At 36.8% G+C, this 14,880-nt stretch overlaps 1 protein-coding gene across 1 annotated transcript in view; it reads left to right on the top strand.

Annotated features, from left to right (window-relative positions):
• Nucleotides 1-11,331, top strand: part of GABA-B-R2 (gamma-aminobutyric acid type B receptor subunit 2) — a 31,045-nt gene extending 19,714 nt beyond the window's left edge. Inside the window, exons 13-28 of the mRNA XM_089649347.1 lie at nt 1,154-1,284; nt 2,037-2,159; nt 2,355-2,465; nt 3,153-3,281; nt 3,630-3,725; nt 4,629-4,853; nt 5,707-5,821; nt 5,916-6,003; nt 6,102-6,555; nt 6,861-7,005; nt 7,248-7,349; nt 7,515-7,611; nt 8,276-8,385; nt 9,261-9,466; nt 9,938-10,091; nt 11,111-11,331. Coding sequence (XP_089505473.1) covers nt 1,154-1,284; nt 2,037-2,159; nt 2,355-2,465; nt 3,153-3,281; nt 3,630-3,725; nt 4,629-4,853; nt 5,707-5,821; nt 5,916-6,003; nt 6,102-6,555; nt 6,861-7,005; nt 7,248-7,349; nt 7,515-7,611; nt 8,276-8,385; nt 9,261-9,466; nt 9,938-10,091; nt 11,111-11,331 — 2,507 coding nt within the window. The remainder of the gene's footprint in view (nt 1-1,153; nt 1,285-2,036; nt 2,160-2,354; nt 2,466-3,152; nt 3,282-3,629; nt 3,726-4,628; nt 4,854-5,706; nt 5,822-5,915; nt 6,004-6,101; nt 6,556-6,860; nt 7,006-7,247; nt 7,350-7,514; nt 7,612-8,275; nt 8,386-9,260; nt 9,467-9,937; nt 10,092-11,110) is intronic.
• Nucleotides 11,332-14,880: the final 3,549 nt, after the last annotated feature.

Raw genomic sequence — 14,880 nt, forward strand, 5'->3', positions numbered from 1 at the left:
GAGTAAGTTTTAAATTGTCTTGTTGAACTTTAGAGTTATTATTATTCTTTTTAAACCATAGGTTGGTGAATGGCAGGCTATCTGAAAAACTTGATGCTAAAATTTAACTAAAGGCTTTTTTAATTTGATAAATGAGACATATAATAAATAAATATAAATATATTGACCAGTCGTTCTCTGAGTTGACATCCCGTTTGGGTCCCACCTAGGAATAGTGTGTTCAATTCCTCTGCTGGCTAAGTCTTCAATCATAACACAAGCAACATTTTCCGCTTAGTGTGGTGGTAGTAGGAGATTTTAAAGTATTTTCAGGTTATCGGTTATTCGGAAATGTTTGTCTTTTTAAAAAAAATGAAGGTGGAATTGATTTATTTATATATTTAAGCCCTAATGGGCTTTTACAATGATAGATAACAAATAATACAGTTGTGTTAGGTACACAGTTAACAATAAATTATGGCTTCTTTCTTTACCTGGCTTCTAACTAAAGACGTATACAATGTTTTCAAACATTCAAGTGACTTGAATTCACTTGTTGTTCTGCATATAAAACCAAGAATTTTCATAGCTCTCTTTGTTATATCATTTACATGCAGAGTAAATGTTAACTTTTCGACAAATATAACACGCAAGTCCCTGATCTGAGGGACTGATGCCAATAGTACATTATTTAAAGAGTATTCATAAGTAAGGTGATTTTGGATTTTACGAAAACGAATAACTTGGCACCTTTGAATAATAAGAAATAATGAGTTGATTATGCACCAATGATAGAATTTATCTAAATTAGATTTTAAAATATGGCAATCCTCTATAATACGTACGATTCTATATATTTTCAAATCATCAGGAAAGAGCAGAACTTGTACAACCTTAAATACACTAACAATGTCATTTATAAATAATAAAAAATAATAATTGGTCCAAGATGAGATCCTTGGGAAACCCCACTTGTGGCTTTGAAGGTGTAAGATTCTACAGAATTTATTTTAACACAAAGAGTAATTGGAAAAGTGAAGATTTAGTTTGTTTACAACCGTAACCTATTTCAGATAGTTTTCCTATGAACGTATGTATCTACACATACTTTTAACACAATAAGAGGAACTTTTCAGATTACCTGCCATTGTGTAATATTTTTTTTCTCTTCTAGGTGCTTTTCCCTACATCTGTACAGCCAGGGCCTGGCTTCTGATGGCTGGCTTCAGTTTGGCTTTTGGCGCAATGTTCTCCAAAACATGGCGAGTTCATTCCATATTCACAGACGTCAAACTGAATAAAAAGGTATAATTATTTTAAAAAATAATGTTTTATTTTTTTCGGTTGTACGCCCATTTGGGCTTTTACTATAATAACATAATACATTTAGTGAGCTATCGAAAATTATACAAAAAGTTTTTAAAGCCATGCCATTATGCGATTTATCGAATTAAGAGTGTTCAGGATGCGCCTACCCACCAGCTGCTTGGCGGGTCGAATCGGGAGAGGCTTATTTGGGGAGACCGTTTAACCTACCCAGCTGGTCTTTCTTGACCAATCGATAGATCCTTCACCCGTTACTTCTGAACACTCTGATCCCTAGATTCCTACCCACCCCACATACCTTCATCCATCCCAGAACTTCCTCTCCTTCCTTTACTTAAAAAGACCCTCCATACAGCATTCCCAAAGATGACATATGCCCTGAGAGAAATTATTTTCCTCAGGGCCTCTTGTGCGGGGTTAATGACATCATTAGTAATGCAATCATAAGTACTTCACCAAAAATTAATCGGAAATGATTTCAATATCAATATCTACCTACACGAATGATTTCATACATCCTTAATATAAAAAAAATGGTTAGGGATAAATAAAATTAAATGAAACCATAATATAAAATCAGAAACTACATAAAAATCTAATTCTCCTTTGCCCTTTTTAATTTCACTTCTGGATGTCTCAAATTCGATCAAATTTTCTCTTTAGACTGTAAACCAATCTCATTATTGTGTCTTTCTAAGCGATATAACTCATTCATTTTTTTTGTTTCCCAGGTCATAAAGGATTACCAGCTGTTCATGGTGGTAGGGGTCCTCCTGTGTATTGACGTGGCCATAATGACCACCTGGCAAGTCTCAGACCCTTTCTACAGAGAGACCAAACAAATGGACCCATATGTAATGTTTTAACGTATATTTAACTATATATTCTATTATTTTTTTCTCGTACTTCTGGTGTCCATCCTTGAAAATGGGCCTCCCAAAATGTCTCCAGTTTTGCCATTGTTTGCCGGCTCTCACTCGTGTTTTAAAGTATGGATAAAAATGTGTTTCAACTATAAACCTAATAAGAATTATTCCAATTTTTTACAGCCTCACCCATCCAGTGAAGATATTATAATAATTCGAGAGAATGAATATTGCCAGTCGGAACGAATGCCCATCTTCCTAGGAGTCATCTATGCTTATAAAGGACTGCTAATGGTATGGAAAAAAACTATGTCAAATCTTTATTTACTAATCTTTCTTCGATGATTATTACATATTCAATCAGTATAAGATGGAATTCATCATTATCCATCTTAAATTGGGAAGTTTACGTTAGAAGATGCAAAATCGCAACCAGTGCGGTGGCTGTGCGTATAAGATGCACAAATAGGACTAACAGTATTCTGAGTTGTGTGAATGTGGACGCTTCAAATAATAGAACACATCGTAGAAAAAGTTGACCGGAGGCGCATAAGTGTTGGACCAAGCGGCCTTCAATGCCATAGACTGGCTGGATAACCTCAGCATCCCGCCTTTACCTCCATCAACTCTCCTCCACCATACGAAGAAGAAGATGAAAATAGAAAAGGAAATTAATATACTTTTTTTACATTAGCTTCACATATAAGGTGATTTCGCCCTTGCGCCCTTGAGGTGATTTCTCACAAAATCGGCGCTATATAAATTAGCCAAATATTATTAAATATTATGAGGCCCTGAGGTATGAGGGGTGGGAATCTGGGGATCGAGAGTCCGGCTAAAGAGGTCAAAGGGTCTCCCTCAACCAATCTCTCCCGATCCGGCTCACTAAGCAGTAGGTGGGCAAATGCGTCCACCGACAAGACCTAGATAATCCTTGGACCTGGACGCATTATTTTTTTGACTGTGATTTCTTCGTTGCAGATATTTGGCGCATTTTTAGCCTGGGAAACCCGAAACGTGTCCATTCCAGCATTGAATGACTCCAAACACGTCGGACTTTCTGTCTACAATGTGGTCATCATGTGCGTCATGGGCGCTCCTATAGCCTTGGTACGTCATTTTATATTTCTATGTATTAGTATGCAAGTAAAAAGTTTAAAAAAAGTGTGGTCCAATATGGGAGCCTTGGAGTACTCCAGAAATGATGTAAATATATCTATTCGCTCTAAGAAATACTTGCTTAGTCCTTATACCAAGCACTCAACCCCACCATTAGAAACATGAGCAGATTTTATGAACAAACTAAGATGATCAACCTCACATATCAGAATCGAGATCTAGAAGAACACGAAGACATGTGGAAGATTTGTGTAATACGAAATACAAAATAATTTTTGGAAGTTAAGATGTTGTTTTTTGTAATGTGTTGTTACATACTTTTGCTTTGTTTCGTTATAGGTCCTGGCTGATCACAAGGATGCTGTGTTCATCCTGATATCCGTGTTCATCATCTTCTGCACCACAGCTACTCTATGTCTTGTGTTTGTCCCAAAGGTAACCACACTTAATAAATTATTGCTACCGTTTGATTTATTAAGATGCACGTTTATCAACATTTTTGACGACAGCTATTTTTTCATATCTTAAAAGTAACCAGTGTCTTCAATTACAAGAACGTAAGGAATCTAAATATTCCTAAATCGCATACGATTAGAACGGTATCCCATCAACAGAAAACGCAAGACATACTCCTTCCCTCCTCTGTGATAGATTAACAATATCAACTCACCTGCTTATCCATTACCTCTTATAAAATGGGTTCACTTTTCATTCACGCGATCAGAAAATACTTAAAATTCCCACAATCCACTCAACATCTTTGGAATTTTCAAGGCCAATCGAATGACAGCATCAAGTAAAAACTTGGGACGGATGTTGTAGGACAATAAAGTCAGGTGTTGGACCACGTCAGTGTATATATTCTAGTAGTATGAAAACCCATGTATTATCTTCATCTCGCTTTCTCACATCCTAGCTAACTAAAAGGAATCAGTAATCTCTGTACTCTGTCATTAAATTAATAATCCCAACACTATTAAAATAACAGTGATCCAGCCAACATTATAATAACAGATGGCTCTAAGCAAAATATTCAAGCTACTTTAACGTTTTTGCTCCTTATATTTACAGAGCCATGCTTTTCTTATATCATTGTATATATTTTCTTGTATTATTTTACATAATTTATTGTTTTTGTGTTTTATTCGTAGAACTCCATTTTTTTTTTAATTTACACACAGACACAGACACAATTTAAAATAGGCCTTGAAATACGAAACAGCTGTAAAAAAATAGCAAAAACCTAAAAATACTTGTAGAACTTAATAATAACATATTATTAAATTTGATTTACATTAAATAAAAAAATAAAATAATAGTTAATGGTCCGTTTTCCAGTTGGTAGAACTCCGTCGCAATAAAAAGGGCGGTTCCGGCGACAAGGGGCGGATTCGCGCCACCCTGCGCACGGCGGGTGGTGGCACTCGCGGGGGCGGCGGTGGAGGTTCCGGGGGCGGGGGGCACTCTCCGCCTCCGGGAGAGCTGGAGCGCCGGCTGCGTGAGCAGAGGGCCACCAACAGCCGATACAGGAAGCAACTGCAAGCCAAGGAGACGGAGCTGCAGGTTGGTTGTGGAATGGTTTGCTAGCTACTTTGTTTCACCCATCCGTGAGTTCCTCTCTAAATAGCCCTGCCGAATGGAAACCGTATATTTGAAGCAAGTCAGCTGCGCCCTATAGCTGATGATATCCATGATGAAAGACATAATTTCTTGGCCACCTACCTCATCTATCATATAATTGATCCTGTGCAAAGTAATACTGGGTCGATTGTGAACTACCCGATCATTGTAACCCGCTCACGAACTACAAATGAGCGATCATTTTGTTTTTCATAAAAAATCGATCGTCTGAACCCAGTTCCTGTGATGGGTGCTCGGTGGCGGTGTGATTTATGACTGTAGATGTATGAATTCTGTAGACCGGTCATCTAGAATCTCATTGTCGCGACAGACAAATAGTGATGTTACATACCTGAAATCCAAAAAGGCTATCATTTACCTATAACCTACCTACCTACGCCAAATGAAAGTACCCGATCAAAGATCGGATGACGGATTCTAGGGTACGAGGGATGCTTTTTATTTACGTTGCGGCGACCGGCGGTGGGAAACGCACGCATCAATCTCTTTTTCTACTCTACCCAAAATGACCGATCAAAAAGCGGCTAGGTACTATCAATCCGATCACTTCACAAGTGGATTGTATGAAATAATAGACCCAGCTCTAGCACGAAGTTAAGAAAAAACATTTGTTAAATCAAGTGAAAGCAGTGCTACACAACATACTTTTGATCAAAGACTTTTTGACTAAAAACAAGATTCTTTGGTTCGCCGTGCTTGGTGCTCGATTCCGCACAGGACCCGACGATAAATATAATCTTATCATTACTATACTGTGTACTTAACTCCATTTTAGATGTTAATGGGCAAACTAGGAGCAGATGCTCCAGTGGCCCCAGCTAAGGGAGCAGCCCAACAGAAGTTGGGGGTGGCCAATCTACTGGCGCCCAAGGATAACCCTAGTCAGATGGGTGAGTGTTATTTGTATATTTCCAAGATCAAACTCAAGTCACTGCTGTAAAATTCATTACGTATTAATTATTTTTCTTTTCTTCCCAATTCCAGATACCAGTGAGATAACGTCTCTATGCAGTTTGACTGCTTCACAGGGAGCAGATGATTATTACTTCCTTCAACAGGTGTCAGGAGAAAGGTAACTTGAAATTCATCCACCTACACTTAAAACAATCAATGTATAATTTTTTCTTTCTCTCACTGGTCTCTAATCTTTGTCAAATGAACTCATTCCAGAACCAAAGAGGTTTCCATCGTGTCTGCATCTCAGTCGTCCCAGGGAGAATCGCAAGTTCCTACCGAAATACCTCTTCCCAAAAAGGAATCAACCAAAAATGTTTCATTCAAAAACCATACCGACAGTTCACCGAGCAATACTTATAGACAAGATCAATTGGCAACAACCAGAGAAAATACGGCAACTAACAGAGAACAATCGACCAACAGAGAGCCAACTAACAGAGAGCAGTTGGCCAATAATAGAGAACTAACATCAACTAGAGAGCTGACTAACAGAGAACAATTGGCAGCTAATAGAGAAATGCAGGCAAAGAGGGAACAGTATTCGAGCAACAGAGAACATTCTGTGAATACTTTTAGAGGACATGCTGAAGTTCTGTCTAGCAATGGAGGCAGACCAGTTATGGAGAAGGATCAGTTGGCCAAATCTCCATATGGGTGGAGACAAGAGGTACGTAATATAATGTTTTTTTTGCCCTCCGATACCGATGGTTTAAAATGCAATTCGCTCGTGCAAATGTTGTTCTATTTTATGTCAAAGTTGAAGTTATATATGGCAAACTTTACGGTTCTTTCGAGTAACTCCATAACTGACAATATGTTTTAGTGTGTTTTTTACCAGTGTAAAATTAACGTCTTTGTCAGTTTAAGGTTCTCCCGAACGTAGTAAGGTTTGTAGATGTGCAGATTTTTGGATATGATCTGATAACTAGCAATGAATTTAAAAGCATGTAACTAACCCTTCTAATGTTGCAGGTGCCAGAACTGCAGCCCGCCCCCAAGCAGGTGACAATTCAGACACCCAGCCACCACAAGCCCACCGCCCCCATCGACCACCCACACATCATCCCCATGGACCCGGAGGCTGATGATGAGGTCACCATGGAAAGCAGAAGACTGAGTATGACAAAAATATAAAACATATTTAGGAATATCTCTAGTATTCCTTCAGTTCAACCCAAGGAAAATACAGAATTCCCATCTAACGTATGATATTTAGATTCTGTGTTCTAAATACTGCTAATTGTCTGTTAAAATAGGGTAATCTTTTTAAAAAAGATTGCCCTTTTTTGCACTAAATCAAGTTACTTTATGAGATAAATGTAAAAATTCCTCGGCATTAATTTGCATTTTAAATTTCAGCTCAGAGAAGAGACTCCGAAAAGCGCCGCAGTAACTTCGTAGTGGCCCAGAGTGACCTTTGGGATACAACCACATTTGCTTATGCCGCTACCAAACAACCTGGTAAAATCATACTTCTAACTAACTAACATAGAAGACGGACCACCAAACAACTGTGTTTTGGCTCACACTCCTTGCTTTATCCACATTCATACGATGTCTCATACATACTCTTCTGTTATTCTGACCCCTGCCAATTTTGGCATAATGTGTGTGGTGTGTTTTCAGTTCATCATTCCCCCATACAGCGAAGTGTATCAGAAAGAAGTCAAAGGCACCACAGTGTTCATGGGCAACCACCCACCCCTCCACACGCACAGACAAGGTAATCATTAATCTTCTATCGTGTGATAAGAAGGCAGGAATGCCCAGTCTAAGTACGAATTTATGCAAAAACTAGAGTCCTTGGAGATTTCGGTTCTACAAAGACAAGGAATTGATCTTCACAGTAAAATCAACGACTTTTTCGCTGTCATTCGAGAGAACTGAACTTTTACAGTTAATGAAAAAGTCGTTTATTTTAAGTTTAAGACAATTGTGCTTATTGATTGAACCGAAATTTTAGAATTTTACCCAGGTTTTTGAAGAGTCTACCCAATGCTCGCATTTTGTCTGTAAATTTGATAATGTTTTTTTCGTCTTCATCTGCACAAAATGATTCTTAGGTAAAATCATTCCAGTAACATGAGGTGTTTTATCTACTACATTCATTCTGTCAATGTTATATTTTTGAAGTACCCCTTTGAAGTTTTTGTTTTCAACTATTATAAGCGTGTAGTAGTCCCAGAGAAAAGTCGACGTAAAATTGTTCTATTTATCTTCTGCCTTTTTCATTTTCATACAATACGTTCTAGAAGGAGGATTTTTTAGTCAATGACGGGCAACTATATTGTCTTTCTGCGATTCCGAGATGCCACTATGTTGTTAGATTTGCTGTCAGCTAATGTGCCCTTAAACTAATATTGAACATTGTTTGTATGTTTCTTCAGAGAACAACCTCAACAGTTCCCGCCGACGCACACGCCAACAGCCAATTTGTCACAAAGAACTACTCCGGAAAGAAGAGCATCCAATGCTAGTCAGCACACTAACCATTTCGGTAGGAAACCATTATAAAATATTTGTATTTTTCTACGGGTATTTCAAAAAAAGCTCCGCTGTGTTCCTCCCTTGGTTCCTTTTACTCATTTTTTTTTTAAATGTATTCATTTAGCTTTTACCTTTGCTAACTACTAACAATTTATTTTTATGGAATTTAGGCACACTTTACACTACGTCTAAAACTTCATTCATCTGTTGGTAGTTCATTGAAAATCTTTAAGCCTTTAAAATAGAGATTATTTTGGGTTCCCGACAAATTTATTTTCGGAAGTCTAAAATCTCCACAGTTTCTCGTGGGGTAGCCATGTGTTTCGAAAATAAAATTCACATTCTTGAACATATATTTCGATACCATCTTATTTTTGAGCTTAAGTATAAAATTAAGGTATTGTAAATTATACGCTGTCTCGCAATTAACATACCTAGTTGTTACTGAATATTAATCATCTTAGAGTACCTACTACAATTCAATACTGCTCGCATGTCTCTATTTTGAATGATTTCCAATGTTTTTTATCTGTGTTTGATTGCACAAGAAGAGGACACTAGAGCAGTTCGGTTCCTTTGGTTCTTTTGGCTTTTTCGGTTCCTTTTGCTCATTCGACTCCTATGGTTTATTTGGTTGATATAGTTCAGTTGGTTCCTTTTTTCTATTGATTCCTTTGATTCCTTTGGCTACTTTGATTTCCTTTGGTACATTTGGTTACTTTGGTACCGATTCCTTTATATATACCGAATGCATTTAGATATAACATTTACATTTCATTTATAGCAAATGGAAAAAGCGCCCAACCTGCAAATTAGTACATATTTATGTACAAAACTATAGGTTCATAAATATAAACAAAACAAACGCATTATTTTGATTTCCAGGAAGTGGTCAAGAACTGGCAAACCATTGTGCCGTGGTTCCCGAGCCCATGGAGCCAGTAATGCCGGTGCCCATGGAGCTAATGGAGATCAGGGGCCACCAGGAGATCAGGGGGCACCAGGAGGTCATCAGGGGCCATGAGGGAAGAGGTCACGAGCCCATGATGCCGCCTCAGGAAGTGGACACCATCAGCAAGAAGCAACAGCAGGTACCTACTATAATACTTATTTATTTGATATTATTGTTGCAGTGGAAGATGTTTTTAGTTCGAGTGACTATATTACAACCTTCCTACACAGGAATTGGAGTCAACTGAACCAACAACTGAGCCAAATCCTGATTGAATAGGACCGACATTTTTATTTCGTATATTAAATGCTTTAATGCCATCCGATTTCAGATAAATTCATGTGTGTGTGCGATTGACCCCAAAAGTTCATAGAATGCATTGTCATCGATAACGAGTCTGTCAAGTTTTATTTCAATCGGATTTCGGAAAATGTGTTGATTTTCTCTTCCAAGATTTTCATTCATTCATTTCAGTAAACAAAAGTGAAATTCAAATGGATGTATTTAAAAAAAATAGTTAAAATGTAGTATAAATCTGCAGTGTAAAGTGGTAATCAGAAGAAGTCAAGATAAAACCTGAATTAGTGTATTAAAATGAGTATTTTTACAGGAGCAGATAGCCTTGATGAGGCACAAGCAGCAGTTGCAACTCTTCCAACAACCCCCCAGGGTCAGCAGAGAGAATCGCGCCGCCACCCCTGGCTCCCAGGCCAGAAAGCCTATCGCACACCACTTGTCCACCCCTGACGTGCACAATAGGAAGAGTGAGTCAACACTTATTCATAATAGAGTGGAGATGAGGAAAAGACAAAAAAGACATTACAGGAGGAGTAAGAATGGGGAAATTAACAGGTTGGGAAAAGAAACATGAAGAGTAAAAGTCAAAGGAAAGGATATTAACAAAGAGGAGAAATAACTGGAAAAGAACAATGAGGGGAAAAAAGGGGAAATTGAAGAGGGAAGAGAAACGACGGAGTAATGAACACCGGGGAGTAAAAGTACGGAAAGAGAACTGAGAGGGAAAAAGACAGAGGATATGACTGGGATATATATGGTGTATGGGGAAGGGACGAGGAATAAACGAGGAAGGGAGGGTGAAGGAACAGGGAAGAGATAAATAAGGGACGGGGAAGGGATGGGGATGGGCGGGGAAGGAAAGGGGAAGAGACGAGGAAAAGTTTTATTATAATGTATTGTGCTTTTTAATTATCTAATGAACTAATTTATTTTTAGTTCCTACCTGCTTAAAACTGGTTACTGATTGTTCCATGCTTTACATATTAAGCATTTAATAATATGTGTGTATTTATGACACTACTACTAGATGTACTTACTCTGTTTATACTTACATAGTAAATATTATACATCAAGGTCCAATAGGGGGTTTAAATCCACATAAATAAAAGGCAATGTTCGTTTGTGTAGACTTAAAAACTACTCAACAGATTTTGCTGAAGGTATTCAAAGTTTGTTCTTATTAGTGCCAGGAGTATTTCGCGAGTGGTTTGAATGGTAGTATATAGGGTACACGTTAGCTGGTAAAAAAATATGTATAACGGAATAAGGGGTAACTTATTACGTTGGTTCATCTCATATTTATCAAAAAGACAGCAAGCTGTATCGTTACGAAGACATACTTCCGTATGGGAACCAGTTACTTCTGGCGTACCACAGGGATCAATCCTAGGACCGCTGTTATTTATACTTTTTGTTAATACTGTTTCTGAATGTTTCATGCATTGTTTATTTCTCTTATACGCCGATGACATAAAAATAATTTCAGGTGCCACCCGTAACGAGCGCCAGCGCTGCGCCCCCGGGGCGGCAGTGCGACGCATGCAGGCCGCCAGCTCCGAGTCGGAACTCTTCGAGTGTGCCATCTTGCCGATCTTCCAGAAGCTGTTGTCGGAAAGACACCGCAGCCAGCCGCATGGACTGGACCTGCCCTATGGACTCAGCTGCCCTAATATCTCCATCAAGTGCGACATTGTCGAGTACTTGTAATTAATCATTCAAATTTTCTAGTTAACTATTTTCTTTGGTCAATTTTAATTGGAACAACAATTATTATTGTGAGTTTTTGTGATTTTCTACATGTTTTATATCATAGAATAACGCGAGAAGTGCCTGTTTCTAGAGCAAAATATCTACAAAAGTATTTTTTCGAAATTGAAATCGGTTGGAGATCTACGATTTTTGAAGGGTATATAGCCGGGTTCACAAGAGAACAGGACAATCTCCAGACCTATTGTTCTAGTGTGAACAGTAGTTTGGAGAACAGGACAGTAAATCAAGACTAGCAAGCTATCTCCGCAAGATGATGTCTTACCCACACAGCCGCGACGGCCGCGTTGTCCGTGTATAAACGCGCTTGGACAAGACAGTAGGACAATATACAGTCAAAAAATATCATAAATAGAAGAATACAATACACTTAATATTTTTCGCGAATCCGCTCGTAACCCGCATCGTCGTTTATCCATCTTCACAGCGTTCCGCGTTTGATCGGTAGAGTTTGTTGTATTGTTCCATTGTCCTACTCTGCGCGAGTCAGGCTGTTCACGGAGCAGGGACAGGACAGTATTGTATTGTCCTCGTGTGATCCCGGTATAAATAAGACGATTGGGCTAAATGGAACATTTGTTTCCATTCAAATTTGTATGAAAGGCACTTCTAGTGTTATGCTACCGTGTAACTGTGTACCGACTATCGGAATCATATTCTGACCGTGCTCGCAAATATCACTAACTGACCATAGATGATAGATTTAGACTTCTCTTGCACTAGTGGCCTCTATTTTCTTTTAATTTCTTCATTAACATTACAACTACTGACATCACTGTACAGAAAAAACGTAGGGAAAACTATTCCATATCACACATTATTGACTGATTTATCTCGGACTAATCGAGCGTTTTGTATTTCTTCTTTCTGTAAATTTGTTTGATACGTTCCGGTCCTGTTAAAGATGGTGGCAATTTTAATGGTTCAGAAAATAATCTTTTTGTCAAACGTGATCTCTCGTCGAATCTTCGTATTTATTAATTAGGTATGTAGCTATTTATGTATGTAATTACAACATCTCATGATTGATAATGAATTATTAAATAGCTTTTTTTTATAAAATGTACCACAGACACAAAGCAAAAACTATGCCTTAAGCTTCCCAAATAAATTTCCGTCATAAAAATAGCAGATAAATCAATGTATACAATAATTATACTTAGTTTGTTGCGACGAGAGATACTATCGAGTGATGATACAAAGTTGTGAAATTGCACAAAAATATATACACTTTAAAAAATTGCACAAAAGAAAACTATGCCCAGTTTATGTTACTCATTTTACACATATTGTTGATATTATGTTATGTTTGATATAGGTTAAGAAAAAATACGAAACTCCTGTAAATAATTCTCAATTATTTAAATTGTTTGGCTGTTGAATTATCGAACTTTCCACTATTGATGTTATTTGTAATGATATGAAATAATTTAAATTATTATAAGCAATAATTAGTCGCCAGTAATATCTCCCCAGTAAAAATAAATGCCGCCGACGGGAATTGAACCCGCTCCTTCTGATGTCCGGTCAGACGCTCTGGACCACTGAGCCACGTCGGCTTATTTCCAACCCGCCAAATAATTCAATATGTACTAGTACCTCAATCAACAATTACTGCTTATTATATTTTTTCCACCTGTAAACAACCAACTTTATTTTTGTACGGCATTATGCAATTTATATACTCGGGAGATATTTTTAATTTGTATTGATATTGCAGGCGACTAATTATTGCTTATAATTATTTATTATCCTTTGTGCTATGCATAAAATTTTTGTCTTATAAACATTATTTTATCGTTAAAAAAATGAAATAATTTAATTGCAGTAAATTTTAAACCTTTTAAAGTGAGAGATTCGTGTATTTCCTTGTAAAACGTATGTGACCATATATGACCCAAACAATTAATTTAAATATGTTTAATTTTTTAATTTATGATTATGATGTAATGATGATATAAATGTCTTAGAAAAAATGTGGGGACAATTTTTTTTTGCTATACGAATATTTCATAGTAAATGAGTTTGAAAGCTGAAAACTGTTGCGTTAACTTTATTGTAGACAGAAATAGCTAAGCAAATTTCATGACTCCAAAGCTACAGAGTTTAAAAACCACTATTAGCTACTTAACTTGTGTGTGTATGTCTACATAACTCATAATTGAAATGACTTAGCAAGCTCAAAATTTTGCATCGATCCATAAATTTTATTGACAGAATAAGCTGCTCCAATTTTATGATGCCAGAGCTCACCGTTCTAGAGTCTTGACAATATTCTGAACTGAAATTTGCTCGAAGTGGCTTCAGTTAATCAAAATATATTTTCTTTCTTCTGATTTATAAAAAATATAATTTTATTTGTTTCAAATCACAAGTCGTTGCTTTGAGCAATTGGGACTCTTGTGACCATAAAAATATTATAATAATTGATGTCTCCAAGAATATCTATTTGAATGTTCTGCTATTGGTAATAGAAACAAAGAATTATGATGTGTCATGTGTGTGTGCCGACTGTCACAAATCTACAACCAAACTTCACAGCTATCAAAGCAGCTATGCAATGAAAGTTGTGCGTTTGGTTTTGTTTTACAGTTGTACGAGTGACACGCGCTACTCCATGGCCCATCTCTCTTGTTACTATTATCTATAGTTCTGCCTAACTCCGTGTTAGTCCCCTGTTTATCACAGCACGGATAGAAAATAAAGAAAAGAAACGGATCTGATCCTAGAAGTGTCAATCTAATACAGAAAGTGAATCTTTAAAAAAGTGTATCTTTATAGTTTTATATGGAAATGATTGTTGTTGTATTAATTTTAAGTATATATTAAAATATTAACAATATTATTATTGTCAGTGTTAGCTCAAATTGTGTTTTTGATATAATGCACTTAGAAGTAAGACTTATTACCATAAGATATAATATTTAATTTATAATTATTATTAAGTAAGTGTAGTAATTCACTCACAATATTTTTTCTGTAAATTATTAAATTTATTTATTTATTGTTATGAAGTTAAATTTTTGAACTCTTTTTCAATTTTTTCTTTTATGTATTCAAAATATGTTAAAATTGGTTTTACTGAGCATTTAATCTTTCTTCCAAGGGAACAGCTGTAATATCGTCTAACTTTTGTATATTTCTGCGTGTGTATGCGTGATTGTCACCAAAATATGCTAAAATGCATTGTCATCCACAACGAGCCTATCTGTCGAGTTTTAGTTCGATCGGATGTCGAGAAGTGGGTTAAATTCCGCTTCCAAGAATTGCATGCATTCATTTATTCTTTCAACCATCGTCGATACTGCTTCCTCCATGCCACCTCTCCACTAAATTTACTGTCCCTTTTCCGCTAAACGCATTAAACAAACGATGTTTCTCAGTAACTTTTCGCAAGTAAATTGCAAGTGAATACATATGCACCAAGTTTTACCTATCAACAGTAATTTATAAAGTTTACAAAGTAACTTTTTATCGCGATTTGCAAAA

Source organism: Hesperophylax consimilis, chromosome 29, assembly GCF_061612785.1.
Source record: "Hesperophylax consimilis isolate HC1 chromosome 29, BYU_Hcon_1.0, whole genome shotgun sequence".
Taxonomy (NCBI): domain Eukaryota; kingdom Metazoa; phylum Arthropoda; class Insecta; order Trichoptera; family Limnephilidae; genus Hesperophylax; species Hesperophylax consimilis.